Genomic DNA, 20,474 nt, shown 5'->3' on the forward strand with positions numbered 1-20,474 from the left:
TCACATTTTCTCCAAATGCAGTCTTCCATGGCACACTCTTTATTATTTTTTATCTTTTGGTTTATTTCCTTGTACTTGCTGATTTAATATTCTTTCGTCTGCCATCTAGTTTTATTTTGCTTGTCGCTCTGCCAATAAATTTTCTTTTCCTACTGTCACTACCTATAGTATTTTTATTATCGTGTCATGCACTAAGTATTTTGGATTCACCTTCACAGTTTAGAAGGAAGTGAAGGTTCTCATTTATATTGTGCTGAATTTCTTGCCGAATATTCTGATTCTTTAATTTTCTCATATTCAACGTGTGTTTGCTGCGTGGCTTTTTAGAGATGATTCGATACTGGACACCACCGGTTTATGATCAGAGTTTTATTATCTATTATCCGCTGGAGACTTCACGTTCTTAGCCTACGTTTTGGTAGTTTAAAAAATGTGTTTGTGAAATAGTCCGTTTGCTCAGGTTGGGAATATTTTAACATATTTATTGTCGGAAAAATACAACACAAAAATTCCTACCTCTTGGCCTTTGAGATGCTTCCTTAGTTTGTTTAGCTACGATCATTCTCTTCATGTCGACCTGGGACATTTGGTCTAGGACTTAAGGGTAAGATGTTAAATAAAAAACAGACATGAAATACTTATTTGATATTTTACTTATATAAAAATATTATTAAAATACAAATTTACAATATAATTGCTAAAACATGGATATCTTGGAAAGACACTAATATATATTCATTAAGTCTATTTGTACCAGTATAATTGTTTCAATTTTGTCTTGTCTTATTTGAGGAAAGTATTAACTGTTATCGTCGTGTTACTGCGGCCCATTTATGTAGCAATCATTCTTGCCTGGTATTTGGTTCAGACAGAGATTTTTTTCGTTTGCTAAATGAAGTAAAGCAAAAAATGCTAGTGGGCATGACAATTTTTCTTTTTCCTTGGAAGGCATTATATCCGGTAATGCTTTGTACAACTCAGAATAGGTCTGTGGTATTATTTTTTCGTTTTTATCTTGTGTCTAAAAAAAAAGATCATAATTTTTTTAAAATAATTTGAATATAGGGGTGGAAGATAGTGAGACAAACCAAGTAGAAATTCAAAGAGGAGTCAGACGTGGATGTCTGCTGTCACCACAATTATTTAATGTGTACTCCCAACTAAATAGCTCGAAAAGCAAGCATGCCCGAAGGACACTGGAGGTGGAATGGCGTGGTCAGATGCTGGAGAGACGCCAAAATACCTCGGCGTATGTCTGGATAGAACTCTGTGTTATCGATATCACTGTCAAGATATCAAGAAAAAAGTAAGCGTCAGAAATAATATCATCCGCAAACTAACAAACACAAAATGGGGAGCACAGCCACACACTCTCCGTACTTCTGCCTTAGCATTATGTGTTTCGGTTGCCGAGTTTGGAGCACCAGTGTGGGAAAACTCTGCTCACGCTAAAAACGTCGATGCTGAAAAAGGCATGGATTTCCTGCCGAGACGTAGAAAAAAGTAAATAAAAATGTCTTAGTATCATGACAATCTTTTTTATGAACTTAAGCCCAAGAAAATCTACTAAACATATCAATCTGGGCATATCACAATTATATTTATTATAAAATTTTTGAAAAATGAAGTTTATCTATTCAACTTGAAAGTACATTCAGTACAATTTTTGCTGCAAGGGTAGTTAGAATTTGTTGTTATTGTGGTTTTAACTAAGTTAATATGCAAAGAAATCATCTTGATCGAGAAACACAGCTACGAGCTATTGGTATGATACAGGGTAGTATGCAATCTACCAAAAGTACTGTCGGCAGCGTTTTCAAGCAACTGGTGATGTAAGGGAAAGACACACTGGCCTAACAAGAGCAACACAACCGGTACACGACAGGTTTTTTTGCCTTCAGGCATTAAGGAAACCCAATGTTACTGCTAGCCAGCTAAGAAGTGAGCTTAAAAATATTCATAGCATTAATGTCTCTGCTCAAACTGCCAGACTGTAGACTGGCATTAATGTAAATTTTTTTAAATAAAATCCTTTATAAAAAGGTATATAAAAACCCAGTCGGGCTATGTTAAATAGACAAAACGTTTTCGGAATAAATATTCCATCATCAGTGTCCTAAAAAAGTATTTAACCACTTAATTAAAAAGAACATGAAATAATTTGAATTTTGACCAAGGTTAATGTAAAATGTGGTTAATACTTACAGGTTAATACATGAATGTAGCCACTAAATATGGGGGTAAAAACCCTTTAAAAATTACTAATTGAAATTTAGTTTACATTATTTCTTGTATAAAATTAAGATAGTAAAGTTACCGTTGGATTGGTAACATGGCGACATATGACTCTACATTAAGTTGCAAGTCCTGAGATATGTCCTGAGTCCTCGTAGACATACCGTCTCAGGACTTGCAACTTAATGTAGAGTCATATGTCGCCATGTTACCAATCCAACGGTAACTTTACCATCTTAATTTTACACAAGAAATAATGTAAACTAAATTTCAATTAGTAATTTTTAAAGGGTTTTTACCCCCATATTTAGTGGCTACATTCATGTATTAACCTGTAAGTATTAACCACATTTTACATTAACCTTGGTCAAAATTCAAATTATTTCATGTTCTTTTTAATTAAGTGGTTAAATACTTTTTTAGGACACTGATGATGGAATATTTATTCCGAAAACGTTTTGTCTATTTATAGCCCGACTGGGTTTTTATATACCTTTTTATAAAGGATTTTATTAAAATTTTTTTAATATATGGTATACAGCCAACTACAGGAACTTAGTTTCCTTGTGGAATGGCATTAATGTCTCTGCTCAAACTGTAGGTTGCATGAGGGTAACCATCACGCTAGACGTCCCATTAGAGGAGGAAGGAGATTAGAATGGGCTGAAGAACATCGAATTTTGCAAGAACGAGAATGGGCAAACATTCTTTTCACCTATGAATCCAGGTTTGGTTTACGACCCGATTCACGAAGGTCGAGGGTGTGGCGAACACCTTACAATCTCGATTGTAAATCGTTCCTAAAGTTGACAGATATCAAGTAGGAACTTTGATGGTTTCGAACTGATCTCGTTCATGTTGAAGGATTTTTAACAGCAAATGAATACCGAGATCATATTCTTGAACCTATTGTTCGTCCATATGCTGCACAATTCATTGAAAATTTTGTGCAGATGCACGACAAAGCACGTCCGCATGTTGCAAGAATCGTGAGAAATTTTTGAGAGCAGAACAATACTCAGGTATTGCCCTGTCCTGCTTAATCCCCTGACTTAAATCCAATCGAGAACGTTTGGAATATGCTAAAAAGACGTATACAACAGCAAGGATTAGTGTTCCAGATAAGGGAAGAGCTGCTAAACTGTATGCAAGAGCAATGGCAACAAATTGAGCAAGACGATATTGACAATTTGACAAGAAGTCGAGGACTCGATAAGGAGTCGATGCCACATCGATGTCGAGCTGTTATTAATAAAAGAGGTGGTCAAATACTCAACTAACAAGAGCCTATGACTTTATACATTTTAGTTGAGAATTTTTGTTTAATGTTTTTTTTTTTCAATTTTTTAAATAAATTTATAAAAATATAAGTAAAATATTTTTTACCTCAGTAACGATGTTGGTTAATTTATACCATATGGCACTTTTCAGTTTCTTCATATTTATTTGTTTGGCCTTCTTGGCATATTGTATGTAAGTGTTAGGTACCTGTACAAAAAATAATAATTAATAACATATCTTAACGAAATTTGTGTAATTTTACCATTTCTGGATTTTCCACCAGATTATCGGCCAAATTTCCTCCAAATTGCACTAAATGTTCATCGTCGCCTACTATATTATCATCATCGGCGTCTCTGTTATCCATATCTGCATCATTGTCATTGTCCTGAAAAATAAAAATGGGAAACGATTAATGAATAGTTAGTATCAAGAACTAGTACTAAAAGCGAAAAATGTAAGAGAAAACAATGGAAATGCACCTTACCTGATTTTGGGAACAATATAGTGAATCGTTCGGATTTTCATACTGATATGGACTAACTTCAATTTCATCGCCATTTTCGTCTTTTTTAACTGCACTTTTTTCAACTGGACACACTCCCGGCTTTAACATTAACTCTTTTATCGTTTCCATTATCCTTGCACATGACTGATCCATTAATGGAAGCGTTATCCTGCAAAGAAAAAAATATTCAAGACGGCGCTGAGATAGCTTCTGATTACGATCCAGAGGTTGCACATTTAGGTTAACTGTCAGAAAAGCCAAAAAGACCCAAAAAGGAACGAAACAGATATTTCAAAATTAAGAAACAAAGAAACTAAATTAAACAAAAAAAGCCTAAACGAACCTTTATGAACAACCAGAGAAACAGCACCTGATTTTTTCCAGTTTGGTTAAATCAAACTGGAAAAAAATCAGGTCCGGTTTGTTTGTTAAACGTCAAATTAAATGTTTGTTTAAAGAAATTTAATTTTTGCAAAAAAAGTTATAGTTTTTTACATACCTAACCTAGATGGTTCACTTTGATAAACTTTTAACTCATAGTCAAATTTAATTTTTTTAATTAAAAAGTAAATAACCGTGTCTGGAAAAATAAATATGGCATTTTAATTGCCTATTTATCTAATTTATAAGATACATTAGAGTTTTCAAAAACCGTATACAGGCGATGAATTACCTCTATCGTAGCACTATTTAGTTAAAACTCACTTGTGAATGTCAACTGCTGGTGGTTTCTTTTTAATAACCAACACATTATTAAAATCTATTTCAGGTGGCTCTCCTTCAAAATTGATCATCTCAGCTTCAGGCTTTTTGCGACTTCTTTTTGTTGGTTTTTCCGTTAAATTTGCTCTTCCAGAGAATCTGGGTGTCGATCTTAAAATAAAAAAATTGATTAGCCAACAGTAAGGCCAACAGTAAACAAAGCAGTGCAATCAAATTGTTAAAGATAGGTACACACAATTTATTAAACAATGATATTAGATTATATTTTTGGCAGTATTGTACTACATTTTAATATTATTACTCACTTAAAAGTCACTAAGTACGTTAGGTTTTAAATTAGATATACACACTATAAATGGCAACGCCGCGCGCCGTCGACTTTTCACGAACCTCCGTTGCCCTGTCGCCAATAATTTGTCATTATACAGTGGTTGTTTACAGCAAAATGAGCGTAGATTTTTAATTTATGTTTGTTAACAACATGTCTGTTCATGGGCGTCCACAGAGAGGGGCAGCTGCCCCCCCCCAGAGAGGACGAGGAGAGTGTAAAATTGGTGAATAAGCAATATAGAAAAATACAAAATTGTAACTTTATCTTGATTTTGAATGCAACCACTCTGCAGCCAATTCAACGAATTTTAGATTCTTTGAACTTTGAGCACAAGATTTGCTCTAGTCCTCAAAAAATTAACGTCTGGACTGGCGTTTTAGGAGACCAGATAATAGGTCCATTTTTTATATCCATAGGGCAACTTGAACAAGTATACCTCGATTTGTTACAGAATCATGTTCTTCCCGCTATTCTCAATCTTCCTGATATAAATCTGGAGACTGTTTAGTTCCATCAAGACCGCGGTTCAGTTCACAACGCTCGAATAATTAGGGAATACTTAAACAATACTTTTCCGAACCGAGTTATCAGTGGAACAGGCGATATTAAGTGACCTGCGCGATCTCCAGATCTTACACCCATGGACTTCTTTTTTTGGGGACATTCAAAAAACATCATCTACGATCCTGAGGCTAGAGCCCGAAATTTAGATGAATTAAAAAACCCAATAAGAGAAATCTCCAACTCTGTTACGGCAGAAATTCTTACATCTGTCCGCAGAAGTTTTTATGACAGATTGGGATACTGTTCAGCCGTAGAAGGTCAAATATTTGAATCATTTCTGCAGGGCATAAAGAATTATTTTTTATTTTCAATAAGAGTATATTTTTTGTTTTATCTTCATAAAGAAATGCGCTTTTATTTTTAATTTAACCACAAAAAATTGTTCACATTATTAAAAACCGATACAAATGCACCGCCTTATAACGGTCAGTGTATTTTTATCGAGTTTATGTTATTAATGGTAAGTGTATTTTTATAGAGTCTATGTTATAAGAGATGAACCGGGTATACGTAAGCAAAACAAAAATCAACGGACGTAAATGCATATCCCCTGCACTGTTATATGGTACCAAATGGTTTTCGTTTTCTCCTTTTCTGTTCGTACGAGGCAATATTGCCGATTATAGCGCTTTATGTAGATTGCAATATCTAATCCAAAACTTAACATACTGTATGAATATTTAATATAGTAATAGCAATTAAAAACAAATCAAATAAAAAATTGAAAGTATTAAGTATATTTTATAGTTAATAATATAAAATATAATGAATTACCTTCTGATAAACTTCAGTTTCCAATGGCTCGGTCCAGCCCATATTTGATCGATGTATTTTCCATTGGAAGTCCTTACAACAGGATTAAAAGAATATTCTGAAGTTTGTATACTCATTTCCATAGGTCTGTAATCAACGATATGGACACTATCTCGCATCTGTGGAAGTATAGAGTTTGCTTGTCTTACTTCACACACATCTTCATCGTCATCGACTGTAAATAACATGTATTAATATAAATAATAATAATAATAATAATAATAGAAACAGTCATCAAAAACATCCTTGTAGTGCAGATGAAAGCATACCTATGCATACCTATTATTCTTTCTACCACTGGAGTCATCCCGAAGAGCCTCCTAGAAAACATAAAAAAGCTGGGTCTAAATGGACATCTATATAAGATTATGCAGAAAGCTGTGTTACTTTCGACGTCCAGATGCGTACGAAAATTTTTGGGAGATACACCGACATACCAAGTCACCTAGGACTCGATAACATGGAAAGAGTCCCACCAGAGCTCAATCCTTTTGATACCGTAGGTATCTGGGATGAGTGAATTTTCCCATTAGAGGGAGTGTGAGCCGTATGGCTAAATCTGGATAGAAACAGTCATCAAAAACATCCTTGTAGTGCAGATGAAAGAACAATATTACTACGGTATTAAGAGGGTGAAGAGGACTTAGATATAATTGACCAGAATAGAAAATCCAGATATAGGACACCATTCACACGACCGTCAAAAAAATGTGGGCCAATCACATAATCGCCAACAATACCACACCAAACATTTATAGTCCACCTAGTTTGGCTATGAGTGTTAACAAAATAGAGATTGGTTGATACATAGTAATGAAAATTATGCCAATTCACCATTCCATTTTTGTGAAATGTAGCCTCATCTCCAAAAAGCTCATAATTGAAAAAAAATCGGTCTCTTTGCACTTGCTGCTAAGACCATTGACAAAAAGCTAATCTGTATTGATAATCATCGACTGTCAATTCTTGATGTAACTGTGTGCGGTAAGGATGCAGTTTATGTTTACGAAGGATTTTTGCCGCCATTAAGTGCTTTTATGCATACAAAGACTTAATGAAAAGTAAGTTACTGAATCGTGAGTCTAAGTTTAGAATCTACACAACGGTAATTAGACCAGTGGTCACATATGGATGTGAAACGTGGACCCTCTCAACCACTGATGAAAATCAACTGAGAATATTTGAGCGCAAAATACTAAGGAAGATATTTGGACCAACCCAATGCAGCGATGGTTTGTGGAGAATTAAAATGAACCACGAGCTGGATGAACTAATGCAGAGCACAGATATTGTTCGATTTGTAAAGTCACAAAGACTAAACTGGCTTGGTCACCTAGAAATAATGCCAGATAATCGAGCTGTAAAAGTAGTCCAGAGATGGAAGCCTCAAAGAAAACAGAACAAGAGGAAGGCCCCGTAAAAGATGGATAGACGACGTAGAGAGAGATCTTAAAACCATGAACATCCGGCAGTGGCGAAGGAAAGTATCCGACAGGGCAGAATAGAAGAACATTGTTAAGCAGGCCAAGACTCAGAAAGGGTTGTAGCGCCATTAGAAGAAGAAGACATATTGGAAAGATCTTTGATGTCAGTCTTATTTTTGATAGAATTCGGATCTTTTTGTGTGAATCATCTCCAATATGCATTTTTTGTTGTAATTTTGTTCTTTTTCCAAAATCTGTACACTTTCAAAATCAAAAGAATGGCTATTTTCTAGAGAATGTTTGGCTAGGGCTGTTCTGTTTAATGCATTGGTCTGTACACTATGTTTGTGCGCCACAAATAAGAATTGTTATAATAACTTTATTAATAATAAATAAACATACCATCCATATCATTGGTTTCAAATATGTCATGTATAGAACCATCTAATTCAGGTATTGGGAAACCATGGTCATCAAACACAACGGGTTGTATTTGTGAGAGCAATGAGTTTTCACTTAATCTGAAACTAGAAATATTTGATCAACAACTAAAAATATCATACATGCCTATAAAAAATTTCAAACTATAACTACAAATATTTTCATGTCAGATCAATTATGACCTGAAGATAAACGATAGTTTTTCATACCCTTAAAAAAATATTTTTGAACAATAAATACAAAAAAATGAATGGTGAACAACATTCAAAACACAAAGAAATTAGTTACTTATTATTTAATCATACAGTAAACGCCAAAAATGAGAAAGTTTTGTTGTAAAGGTTGTAAAAGAACAGCAGAAAGATAAGTCTGTCTGAATAGCAGATATGCCATTGGATAAATTCGGGACTTTCGTTTCGTTTGTGGGTAAATCAAGGCAAAAATATGTTGTTACATTGTAACTTCATCATTGGCCTTTACTATATTTAAATGACAGTCTAAAATAACAATTATACATTTGGACATTCCTCATTTATACTACGAAATATTGTCGTGTAGTGATAACTATCTCAAGAGGTTTTTTTTGTACACTACTTACTTTTTTTCTTCTTGGTCAGGATCCCATACATCAACAATGAAGTCGTTAAATGAAGGATTTATACTACCAACTGTTTTTGGAATTTTTATATTCTTCATGGATATTTTCTCCTCATTTTTAACTATGGGATCAGACTCTTCGAAGAACTTTCTATTTTTATCTCTGAAAATAGTAATGTAATGATAAATATGTAAGATAAGTTATTATCACCTGCAATTTAATTCTTATGGTTATGAAATGTTTATTTATGTGGAAAATATTTTCTATTAAAATATTCATTAGAATTTCGTTTAAGATGAGAAAGAAGTAAATGATATATAAACTGTTCAGAAACTTCTTATTAGGAAGAATTTTATACCAACAAATGCCAAGGACCTTAGTAAATATTAGGTTATAGTGGTTTAACGAAATATTTTGCCTACCACATAGGGTATTACTATGGGGGGTTGAAAATTGGGGACAGAAATTAATCGAAACTTATGCGAACGGCACTCAGGGTTTATTTGGAGTAGCTGGGTCGTGGATAAGTTGAATGGCAAGGGGGTTGGATTGGGGCAAAGACAAAAATGAAACAAAGGGGTACTTACATGAATCTCTTGGAACAGATGGACAAAAAAAACAACAGAAAGGACCTCTAGCTATTTAAAATAAGGACACCGCTTCGAGGTGTCAAATTATAACGATTACAACAACTAGTGGTAACTATTGAAATAATTATTAGAAATGCAAAATATATCTTTTTAAATGAAACTCAAAAAAGGGGTTATAAAATTTTTTTATACATAAATAAAAAAATGGTTCAGAGAAATAAATCAAACATTTATTGTTGTCTTACCACAAACAGTTACAAAAATAAATGGCACAAATTACTAGATTAATAATTATATAGTTCAGCTCAACAGGCCTCAAAGGCCCAAGGTTTCAACGGTTTTCTTCCATTTCTTTCTATCTTGTGCTAAGTTTTTCCAATCTTGTACCCGCAGCGACTTCAGATCTTCTTTTGCCGACTCCAGCCATTTTCTTCGGGGCGGCCTCTTTTTCTTTTTGTACCAGCCTCCGTGTTTATTAATTCATTGGGAACTCTTCCTTCCTTCATTCTTGCTATATGTCCGAGCCATCTTAATCTTTGAATTTTAGCAAGTCTTGTTATTTTTGGTTGCCCATATATTTGCATTATTTCTTCATTCGTTCTTCTTCGCCAGATGTTCCCCTCTTTTACACCTCCGTATATCCTTCTAAGAATTTTTCGTTCCCATCTATCTAATTTTACTTCCATATCTTTATTTAGTGTCCAGGTCTCGCTAGCATAGAGTACTGTAGGTCGGATAACTGTTGTATATATTCGTTTTTTTGCTGTTCTGGATATTATATTCGACCTCAGTATCTTAGTCAGGCTCCCAGCACTCTTACTACCTTTGGCCATTCTTTTTATGATTTCTTGGTTCTGTTCGTTCCTATTTGTTAGTGTCACTCCCAAGTAATCGAATTGGCTAACAACTTCAAAGTTATATTCTTTACTTGGGCTTTGTATCTTAAAGAACTGTCCTTGATGATTTTCGTTTCCCCTCATCACCATATATTTTGTTTTTTCTTCGTTTATTTCTAAACCATATTCCCTGGCCATTCTCTCTATTCTAGTAAAGATTTCTCTTAATTCTGCAGGTCTCCTTGTTATTAAGGTAACATCATCTGCATATGCTACGCATTGATGCCTGTGATGATATATTGTGCCTCTAGTGTAGATGTTACACTCTCGTAAAATCTTCTCTAAGATCAAATTGAAAAAATCTGTTGATAACGGGTCACCTTGTCGCAGACCTCTATTAGTGATAAAGCTATCCGAAACCCGTCCTTCTAACATGACTTTACTTTTAGTATCATTGAGTATGCATTTAGTCAGTCTTACTATTTTTGGTGGAAATTTAAAATATTCCAGTGCTTCGAATACTCTATTCTTTTTATAGTATCATATGCCTGTCTAAAATCAATAAACAGCATGTGTAATGTTAGGTTGAATTCATATGAGCTAGCTAAAATTTGTTTCATTGTAAAAATTTGGTCTATTACCGATCTGTTTGCTCTGAAACCTGCTTGATATTCACCTAAACAATTTTCAACTTTTGTTTTAATTTTATTTCTAATTGATATGGCCAGAATCTTATACACTGTATCTTGTAGAGCTATTCCCCTGTAATTTTTACATCCTGTAACGTCTCCTTTTTTATGCACTGGACATAAGATTGCTTCTTTCCACTGATTGGGTATTTTTTCTCTGATCCACACTTCGCGTATTAACTCAGCGATTTCTTTTTGCACCATTTCGCCACCTTCTTTTAGAAACTCAGCAATGATACCATTTTCACCAGGTGCTTTGTTGTTTTTTAAGTTTTTTATGATCTCTATAATTTCTTCCTTGGTAGGTACTTCTTCATTTACATCTGGGTCCCTTACTTCTTCATGTTGTAGTTGCGTTTGTTCTCTTTCATCTTGGTCGTCCGTACATAATATGTTCTCGAAATAATTGGCCCACCTTCTTAATTTTTCATCTGTTCCACCTAACAGATTCCCCTCTTCATCTTTATAATATCTTGATGTGGTTTTGTATTGGGTTCGGTCTCGTTTTATTTCTTGGTAGAAATTCCTGACTTGTTTATGTAAAAAATCTTCTTCAATACGAACTAGTTTCTGCTCTAAACTTGACCGCTTCATCCTTCTACAAATCTTCTTTGTTTCCCGTCTTTTTGCGGCATAAGCTTTTTTACTCTCTTCATTATTTCTTATTATACTATTTATTCTAGCTTTATTTCGGTCATTAATAGCTTTCTTACAGTCCTCATCATATCAATCCGTTTGTTTACATTGTCTGTTTCCTGTTAATACTGAGTCAGCTGCTTCTTGAATTTTTTCATTTAATCATTTTTCATCAGATTAATAATTACAAAGATAAATACCAAAATAACAAAGAAACACTTACTTTTTCCTATCTGTTTACAAACTCTGTTTACAAGTGGGGGGTGCTACAAAACTTACAAAGAAATTGTTACAAATAAAGAAATATCTTTAAAATGAAACTATTCATAGAGAGGTTAACCTTTTTTAAAAACAAAACAAACTAATGTCAAAAATAATAAAGCTAGCTGTTATTATGTCAACATAAAATTTTAAACAGAACAATTAAAATGACAGCTAACCACGCCCTAAGACACATATTTTTAATTATTACAAATTCCTAAATTTTAATGAAAGCAATTATTAATATTAAAAAACGTCTATTTTTACTTTGAAATTTAAACACACAAAAAGTTACCTTGATTGCACTAAATTGTACTTTAAAAGATTTCTGGGGTTACCTTCTCTGCCACACGGTCAAATCCATCTTCAAACTGTGAAAGATGCTCTGAGACGGCTTTTTAGGACAAATACAAACTTAGGGTTGAGAGTTTGGAACACAAACTTTGGACTGGGCTTCTTAAACAACAGGAACAGGTAGAATTACACTGCAACTACACATTGAACTTTACAATTAACTGCCACTACACACTAGATTTCCATGAAAAGGGGCGAAGAACCAGAAAAAAAAAATACAAATTCGACGTAGAATTTGGACTAAATGCTGGAAGCAGTTATCTCTGACAACGCCTCCGCGAGAGTGAATAAATTCTTAATAATCCTTGGCTTAACTTGGTATAAACAAAACATTTAGACGGGAACGGGAACGCAAAATCATCATTCAATCTTCGCTTATCCACTGCTGGACATACATCTCCCTCATAATTTTCCACCTATTTCGATCTTGTGCCTCTTGCATCCAATTCCTATGACAACGTTTTAGATCGTCAGTCCAACGTGTTGGTGGACGACCTCTACTTCGGTAGGCATCATCTCTTGGTCTCCATTCCAGTATCCGCTTTGTCCATCTATTGTCTGTCATTCGAGCCACGTGACCTGCCCAGTTCCATTTTAGTGTTGCTACTCTCTCTACTGCATCAGCCACTCCTGTTCTTTGTCGTAGCTGGCGATTTGGGATCTTGTCTCGTAGTGAAACGCCCAACATAACACGCTCCATCGCCCTTTGACACACACGGATCTTTTGAACTGTTCTCCTTGTCATGGTCAACGTTTCGGCACCGTAAGTTAACACTGGCAAAACACACTGATTAAACGTTTTTCTTTTAAGGCATATTGGTATATCAGACGATTTGAAAATATGGTTCAGCAGTTTCGCTGACTACAAGATTTGTCATCATCTGGGTTTTAGATATATTTATTTTCAATCCCCCTTCTAGCGAGGAAAGGTAGAGCTGATTTAAAAGTTCTTTGGACAATATCTTTCCGATTTGATATTATGAAATCAATCTCATTTTTTGTTCTTTGGTTCGGACTCTTCCATGTCCACTTACGTTGGGGTTTCTTTCCGAAGAATGAGTTCATCACAAAGAGATTTTCCTGATGTAAGAAGTCAAGAAGGCTGTTACCTCTCTCATTTCTCTCACCAAATCCAAAGTTTCCCATAGCAGATTCTGCATCATCTTGTTTGAATCCCAATTTGGCGTTAAAATCTCCAATTATCAATGTGTAATGTGTTTTTGAAGTTTGTATAGCTGCTCTGATATCTTCATAAAATTGATCAACTTCCTCATCCGGGTGACTCGTAGTTGGTGCATAAGACTATATAATTTTAAGATTGTATCATGCTTAACGATCAAAGAATATGCGTCCGTGATATAAACAAACATAAAATGTTTTCATATCAACTCGCGACGCAAAAAGGAATTGAAAATACTTTTAATACGTACGATTAGGAACTGAAATACACTAAAAATATTCTTCGTTGCTTTAGCAAATACGAGGGGATTTCAATATATATCAAGGAATTTACAAATGCTACAGTGGTTACGGATAATAAACTAAACACATTTTTTTAAAATTATTCATAGCTAAAAGTGGAAAAAACCATTAACAATGAACAATACAATTTGTCACAAACTTACAACAAAACAAAGCAATTAGATGTCTCCTTCAACATATTCGTAAATAGATTATCAATAGTTCCTGCGTCTGGTTTCACTCTAGTCGTAAAATCTGTTGGCTCCAATTTGGGTAATTTTCCAAGATTACCTTTAGGATTTCTGTTTATGGTACTTTTAACTCCGGTTTGGTTCGGTCTCTTTCTTTTCTTTGTCTTAGTAGCGGCAACTGCATTCTCCTGTTCTCCCTCGGATTGTTCTCCATCTAAAACATAAATAAACCTTAATAAGACAAGAAATAATAAATATTAATATTCCATTGTTAAGAGTTAACTTTTTAACAGAGATACAATGAAGCCATTCTTATTACGTTAGGCAATAAGTATGAGATAATTTCAATTATCTAAAACTGTCTACTAAGTCATAAAGTCAAAATCCACATTTACAATCATTAAGACAAGAAGAATAAAACTTTTATAATACTTTTTTATACCGGTTTTAACGTCAGCTGGTTATTCTGCAACACAAGTTCAGCAGTCTCTATATCACGACTATAGTTGATTGGTCATTTTTTTAATCACCACCATATAAATTTTTGTTGGTCTATTGTGATATTCAAAGAAGTCCCCATTTCACATTTAAATATATTTATTTTCGGAATTAGCGATTGCTGTGTGATTTATAACATTTTTAATTAACCTTGACAATAAATTATCTAAACTTATACTTTAACCATTTGTGTAATTGATTTTACACCATCTTATCCAAATTAGCTACCACCGGTGACTTGATATACAGGCTCAAGTTTTTTTTATTTTGTTTCTTGGTCTTGGTTTGGAGTTCATACTGTACAATAGTTATACAGTACTGTATAATTATTTAATCATAAAAAAAATGAGGCTAAAGTAATGTTACATTAAATTTCTGCATATTATAATATTGTTGCATATTAAAATATTTCATAGACAGTTTTTATAGCCCTAACTGCGTCTTCGAATATAGTATTTTCATCCCCTATAATAAACTGTGTCTGGGTTAGAATATTCATACTTTCCTAACTTTGGCAATAATTAAAAGAAAGTGTTAAGATTTTCCTATGTGAATGAAATCACTACTTTTACCACATAACTGTGTACCCCTCCCCAAAAATTAATTAGCTTTGGCCAAAAGTTATAAAACCATGTAATACAGCCTATTTCGATTATCCAGTATTTAGTCTCATATGGGCACTTATTGTGTGTGTCTGGCCACAAGATTGGCAGTAGGATTTGAGGTGAACTTCATACTTAAACTGTCCCAAATGCTGAACTTTTAAAACAATAAATTATGAAGTCACAACTATCTTAAGAGCGTAGGCGCAAAATATCAGTCTAATGCTATTGAAATGCATTCATTTTTTTCAAATCCTGAGAAAACTAATAAGTATTTTTGAAAAATTTAAATGCAGAATGAAAGATTACTTATTACCGAGGACCGAAAGTCCGTTAGAATAAACAAAAAGTTTCTTTTGAATGAGATATTTGAAATCAAAAATCACACTTAATTTTCTCTTCTTTTTCACTCCTGTAACTTACTAAAATAAACATTATAGAAGTTTTCAGGGACTTTCGGCCCTAAATAATAATGTAATCTTTCATTTTGCATTTAAATTTTTGAAAAATACTTAAAGAAAAATAATTTTCTCAAGATTTGAAAAAAATGAACATATTTAAAAAGCATTGGCCTGAAATTTTGCGCCTACGCTCTTAAGGATATTTTTAATATTTACCTCCTTTTAATATTTAATTTTCACCTACCATTATCTGCCTGGTTAGTATTTGCTACTCTTGCCATATTATTGGCTAATTTTAATCCTTCAGAGTGAACATCATCAACTCTGATACCATACACCTTTGCACTGATGTCTATTGAGGTACTTGCTACTTGTAGAGCATCTTTTCCAGATTTTTGACAGAGAGGTTTAAGCATATCAATAATTTGTAATTTCCAAGCATTCTTGGCAGTTATTTTCTAAAAGTGGTTAAAATATATTCATTAATTATGCTATAATTTGCTAAATTGATGATTACAGTTTTGTACATTTTTATTATTATGTTATCATAATATATACAAAATTATTTATGTGTTTGACCTTAAAAAAAATTGTGAAGAAATGGGATAAGACCAGTTTGAATTCAAAACTGGAATAGGAACAAGGAAGGCTTTGTTTTTTCTACAAGCACTGTTGTAGAACTGTTACAAATAACCAAAGAATGTTTTTCTATGCTTTGTTGATTTCAAAAAGCCATTTGATTGCATAGATCATAATAAAATATTAAGTTCTTTACAGAACATTAACCTGAATGATAAAGACCTCAGATTAATAAGGAATTTATATTGGAGGCAAATTACCAAGATTTAGGATTGACAATCAAACATCCAGAATTATAAGTATAAGTAAAGGAGTAAGGCAAGGTTGTGTCTACTCCCTTATGCTGTTTAACCTTTACTTACTTGGAACTGCTATTCAAGAAAGTCTTTGGGAACCTTCATAAAGGAATAAGAGTTAATGGAAAACAAATTTCTAATATAAGATACACATATAACACTGTCCTAATAGAGACACAACTTACAGAAAGTCTAAGACCATTTTAATGATTCTTACCGAGAGTTTGGAATAAAGATTACTGATACGAAGACAATGATAATCCCAAAGAAGTACAATGTCCCTTTACCTATAATGATAAATGGAAAGATATTAGAATAGGTAAACCATTAAAATACCTTGGCTGCTGGATTAACTACAAGTATATACCAGAACAAGAAATTCAAGCAAAAATTGCTAAACTATGTAGACTACTAGTCTAAGTGATGGACAACCAGAGGTTGTCTCTTTTAAAACATTGAGGGCTGCTCCTTTCAAGATGTATTACATACAGACTTGGAAAGGTATCCTTCAAAACTATCAGAAGCCTTAATGGTTCCAATTAGAGTCCTGCAGGTGAACACCCAGCACAGTAAGGCAGCTTTGGCAGAACATACTGTTGCTTTGAGAAGGCTCAATGTAGCTGTGATACAAAAGCAAAATAAGAGGTATATTGGGCATTGGTGGGGAGCTTATTATATAGTCGATCTGCCGAAGTCCTGAGGACCTGTATAATAGCAAAAAAAAAACAAATCAAAACACTTCTGTTGATGAATTTTTGTTTCAGGGATTTAATGACAGTAGAGATGAAGACTATAGAGAGATAATTCTTGGATCATCATTCCTCTTATGACCCCTAACCACTACCAAGTGATTTTGAACAGCTAGCAGTAGATTACAGGAAAAATTGAGTGTAATTGATCATAGGCTATGATACAATTGCACACCATCTGACCTGGGACAGCACAAACACCAATGAAAGAGGAGAGTCATTACTACAGTTTGTTATGGAACATGATTTAGATATTCCATTAGGAGTGTATACCTCTGAGTTTCAGGCATAAATTTTTGCAATCTTGCACTGTGTAAGAGAAATTAACATGAGAGCTTTTGAACTGAAGTAGAATAATATATGTGGGTTCCAAAATCCTGGAATGGGTACCATGAGCGAATGGATGATGCACAGTAAGTCAACTAGCCGCAGTACAACCATTTTACAATATATGGCTTCTTCATGGAAAGAAAAAAATAGAAGAGGACATAATAAAAATTAGAATAAAAAGTAGGAAATAGCAAGTAACACATGAATATAGAATGAGAGAATGCATGTAGAATCGTAGAAAACACCATAATATGTAAAACAAAACTCAAAATGGGCTAATCACCAACATAAAAAGGATTTTCTTTTAAAAATAACTACAGATTCCACAGGAGGGCAGATCTTGTTTGATTATTCTCCACAGCCATTATGTGTAAATATAAAAGATTGCATGTCACTTATTACATTTATTTCTATACATAATTCATTAGCATTTTTTCTTCCTATTTTAAAGTTACCCTATTCCATCTTCGAGTTTTTGGAAACAATAGAACTAAGTGCTTGACCTCACCTCCCCAAAGTTCAGAATTTCTCTTTTTGCTGTCAATAAACTTGAATTATAGTTAGGTCGTGTACTTCTAAAACTGATATTTGGTGTATAAAGAATTCTCTTAACTTTCATAATTTTAGTTGTAAAAATTAATAAACCTTGTATAAAATATGAAAATATGTAAATTGAATGACAAATAAAAATGTCAGACTAAATTTTGTTTTAAATATTAAATAATGCATACAAGATCAAACTAAAACAAATAGATTATTGCTCATTCTAGTTTCTACTATCTCTATATCTATATTTCACATCAATTTAGATGTAATGATATGTGTCAGTTATTCAAAAGTTGGATACAAAAATGTAGAAAGCTTATTAACCCCACCAACAGAAAGATAAACTATTTTTGTAATACCAATAGAAATTGGACAGATTATAATATAAGAAAAGTTTCATATAGTTATTGGACATTTCTTACAGTAATGGAACGTGATTTTACTACTGGTGATTCAGTCACTGTGTTTAATAAATCACGGATAACTGATCCTTGCTAACTTCGATAACTGTGATCAGTGAATAGATATATCAGATATCAATTTATGGTCACAGCCTCAAAAAATAAAATCAATCTAAATGATTAAAAATCATTAGTAAGGGTTGTTGTAAGTACATACATCTTTGGTTCAACATATATTTGAATAAAGTATTGTATGTCACATTTTTTCTCTACATCAAATTTTTCAGAACATTGTAACTATTGCATGAATGCATATTCTGGCACAATATTGTAAGGATATTATCAACATTGATGGAAAAAAATACAAAAAATTCTAGATTGAACATCTAGTTCAAAGGCCCATCAAATAAAAAAGTTATTTCATGTAAAATTGACTCATTTGCTACTATATCGCAATGTAAAAACAAGCTGATATGTTATTGATAATATGTAATATTGAAGTATGTAACACAACTGATTTAGAATGATATCAAATATACTATAAAAATAGTGTATAAAACAAGAACTGATCTTACATTCTCTGCAAAAAGATGAGTGTACACCACATACTGATCCTTTATAAATGATTCACTTAAGTTCACAGATTTTACAGGTGACACAGTAGTCAAACGTCTTTGAATCTGTGCTATGCTTCTTCTGGCTGCTCTTTGGTCATCATCATTTGGTACTTCCACAAATGAACTGTTCACTGAAGTGTTTAAAGATCTCCTTAGCGGAGATGGTGCATTTGTATTAACTAATATTGTACGTCTCCTTAGGTCTGAAACCATTGGGGTTGATGTCACCAATGCACTTGAAGATTCAGCCATTTTTTTGTATTAAAAATCTAGATTCTTTGAATACTTATCACTAAATAGAAATTTATAGATGTTTGATTTCTACTCAAAACATTGATGAGAAATCGGTTGTCGTCTACGTAGTTTCTCCCTGAGTTGCTTAAATACGTTAATTATCTTATCCAGTATATATAATTATATGTTTTCAGAGGTTCATTTCAACTACTTGAAGGTACCTAAAATAATGATAAGTTAATTATAAGGTAAGTCTCGTACATATATATTTACGTTTTTGTATAAAAAAGTAAATGAAAAGCCAAGCTTTTTAATCCTTTAAAGTTAACTAGCTCCTATAACAAGCCTAACAGCTAACAGTTTACAACTTTCATTCAAATCTCTGTTGTGACAGTTGACATCTCAATCTCAAATATCGGTTATTATTTTAGGCATATTTTAAAAAATATTTTGGAAAATTTGTGTCAGAGCTTATTTCAAATATTCCAAGTTTTATAAACAGATAGTTTTTTAAATATTAAATTAAATAAATTAAATATTATGTACGCATATAAAAAATGTTATTTTACTATTTAAATCAAAACATCCCAACACTGCCAAACCGAAATATTTTATTTCATGGTTGACATTTGGAGCTATATTAAGCTTGTACTTTGGTTAAACTCAACGTGAACTCAACCAATCTTCATGATTATTATTTTACGTTATACTGATACTATTCATAAACCCATAATATTCAAATATAATTTATGATTATGAATAGGAAAATTTTTAATAGAAATTATTATTTTATTCTTGTAGCTAGACAATTAAGAAATATCCAAAAAAGAAGTGCTAGTACAAAAGAAGGAATACTGGATATCTTTCATATTTGGTCCCGATGAAGATAGCCTCAAATTAGCTGTCAATGAAGTTTCACAGAACGAAAAATTGCCGTTGGCACTGTTGTCATGTGCTTATAATATATGGCTTCAAATACAAAGAGAAAAAGTATATTTTTATTATAAGTATGACTTTATGGATTCTGCAATTTTATAATTTATATAAAACACAAATGATATATATAAGATAAATGATAGCTTTGGCAATAGAGTCAGAACCTCAAACCACCTGTTGCCAGATTGCAACATATGTCTTTTTAACTTTGATATTTTTAGTGACACTTTACTATATACTTTTTAAAAACTATTCACTTTTTCTTTTTCGATAATTCTAAACTATTAATTATTTATATTTCTTACTGTTAATTTGAGTGCATTTGTTTCATTTTTAATGTAAATTTCAA

General features: G+C 32.9%; 1 protein-coding gene across 5 annotated transcripts; it reads right to left on the reverse strand.

Annotated features, from left to right (window-relative positions):
- Positions 1 to 630: 630 nt before the first annotated feature.
- Positions 631 to 19,588, reverse strand: barr (non-SMC condensin I complex subunit H). 5 transcript variants are annotated; one of them, XM_072536758.1, is made up of 12 exons: positions 19,463 to 19,588; positions 18,914 to 19,410; positions 15,682 to 15,895; positions 13,910 to 14,150; positions 8,919 to 9,080; positions 8,282 to 8,400; positions 6,417 to 6,630; positions 4,730 to 4,897; positions 4,004 to 4,193; positions 3,779 to 3,904; positions 3,622 to 3,723; positions 631 to 1,021 (listed from the first exon to the last, which is right to left on the reverse strand). In XM_072536758.1, exons 2-12 carry the CDS (start codon positions 19,205 to 19,207, stop codon positions 818 to 820), a joined length of 2,034 nt encoding a protein of 677 aa, XP_072392859.1. In that variant the 5' UTR covers positions 19,208 to 19,410; positions 19,463 to 19,588; the 3' UTR covers positions 631 to 817. The 5 variants fall into 5 exon arrangements, with proteins under 5 accessions (XP_072392859.1, XP_072392858.1, XP_072392860.1 ...); XM_072536757.1 differs by having other exon boundaries at positions 8,282 to 8,406; XM_072536759.1 differs by lacking the exons at positions 18,914 to 19,410; positions 19,463 to 19,588 and adding an exon at positions 17,900 to 18,081 and having other exon boundaries at positions 8,282 to 8,406.
- Between the last annotated feature and the right edge of the window lie 886 nt (positions 19,589 to 20,474).

The sequence above is a fragment of the Diabrotica undecimpunctata genome, chromosome 7 (genome assembly GCF_040954645.1).
Source record: "Diabrotica undecimpunctata isolate CICGRU chromosome 7, icDiaUnde3, whole genome shotgun sequence".
NCBI classification, from domain to species: domain Eukaryota; kingdom Metazoa; phylum Arthropoda; class Insecta; order Coleoptera; family Chrysomelidae; genus Diabrotica; species Diabrotica undecimpunctata.

What these genes read in the sequence shown, in the direction of transcription:
- barr (XM_072536757.1), bottom strand. Translation starts at nt 19,207, where the DNA reads ATGGCTGAATCTTCAAGTGCATTGGTGACATCAACCCCAATGGTTTCA. An exon ending in TCTAATTGCTTTGTTTTGTT is followed by an intron (nt 9,081 to 13,909) that starts GTAAGTTTGTGA and finishes TACTATTTTCAG; the next exon opens with AGATAAAAATAGAAAGTTCT. An exon ending in CCTGACCAAGAAGAAAAAAA is followed by an intron (nt 8,407 to 8,918) that starts GTAAGTAGTGTA and finishes AAATATTTCTAG; the next exon opens with TTTCAGATTAAGTGAAAACT.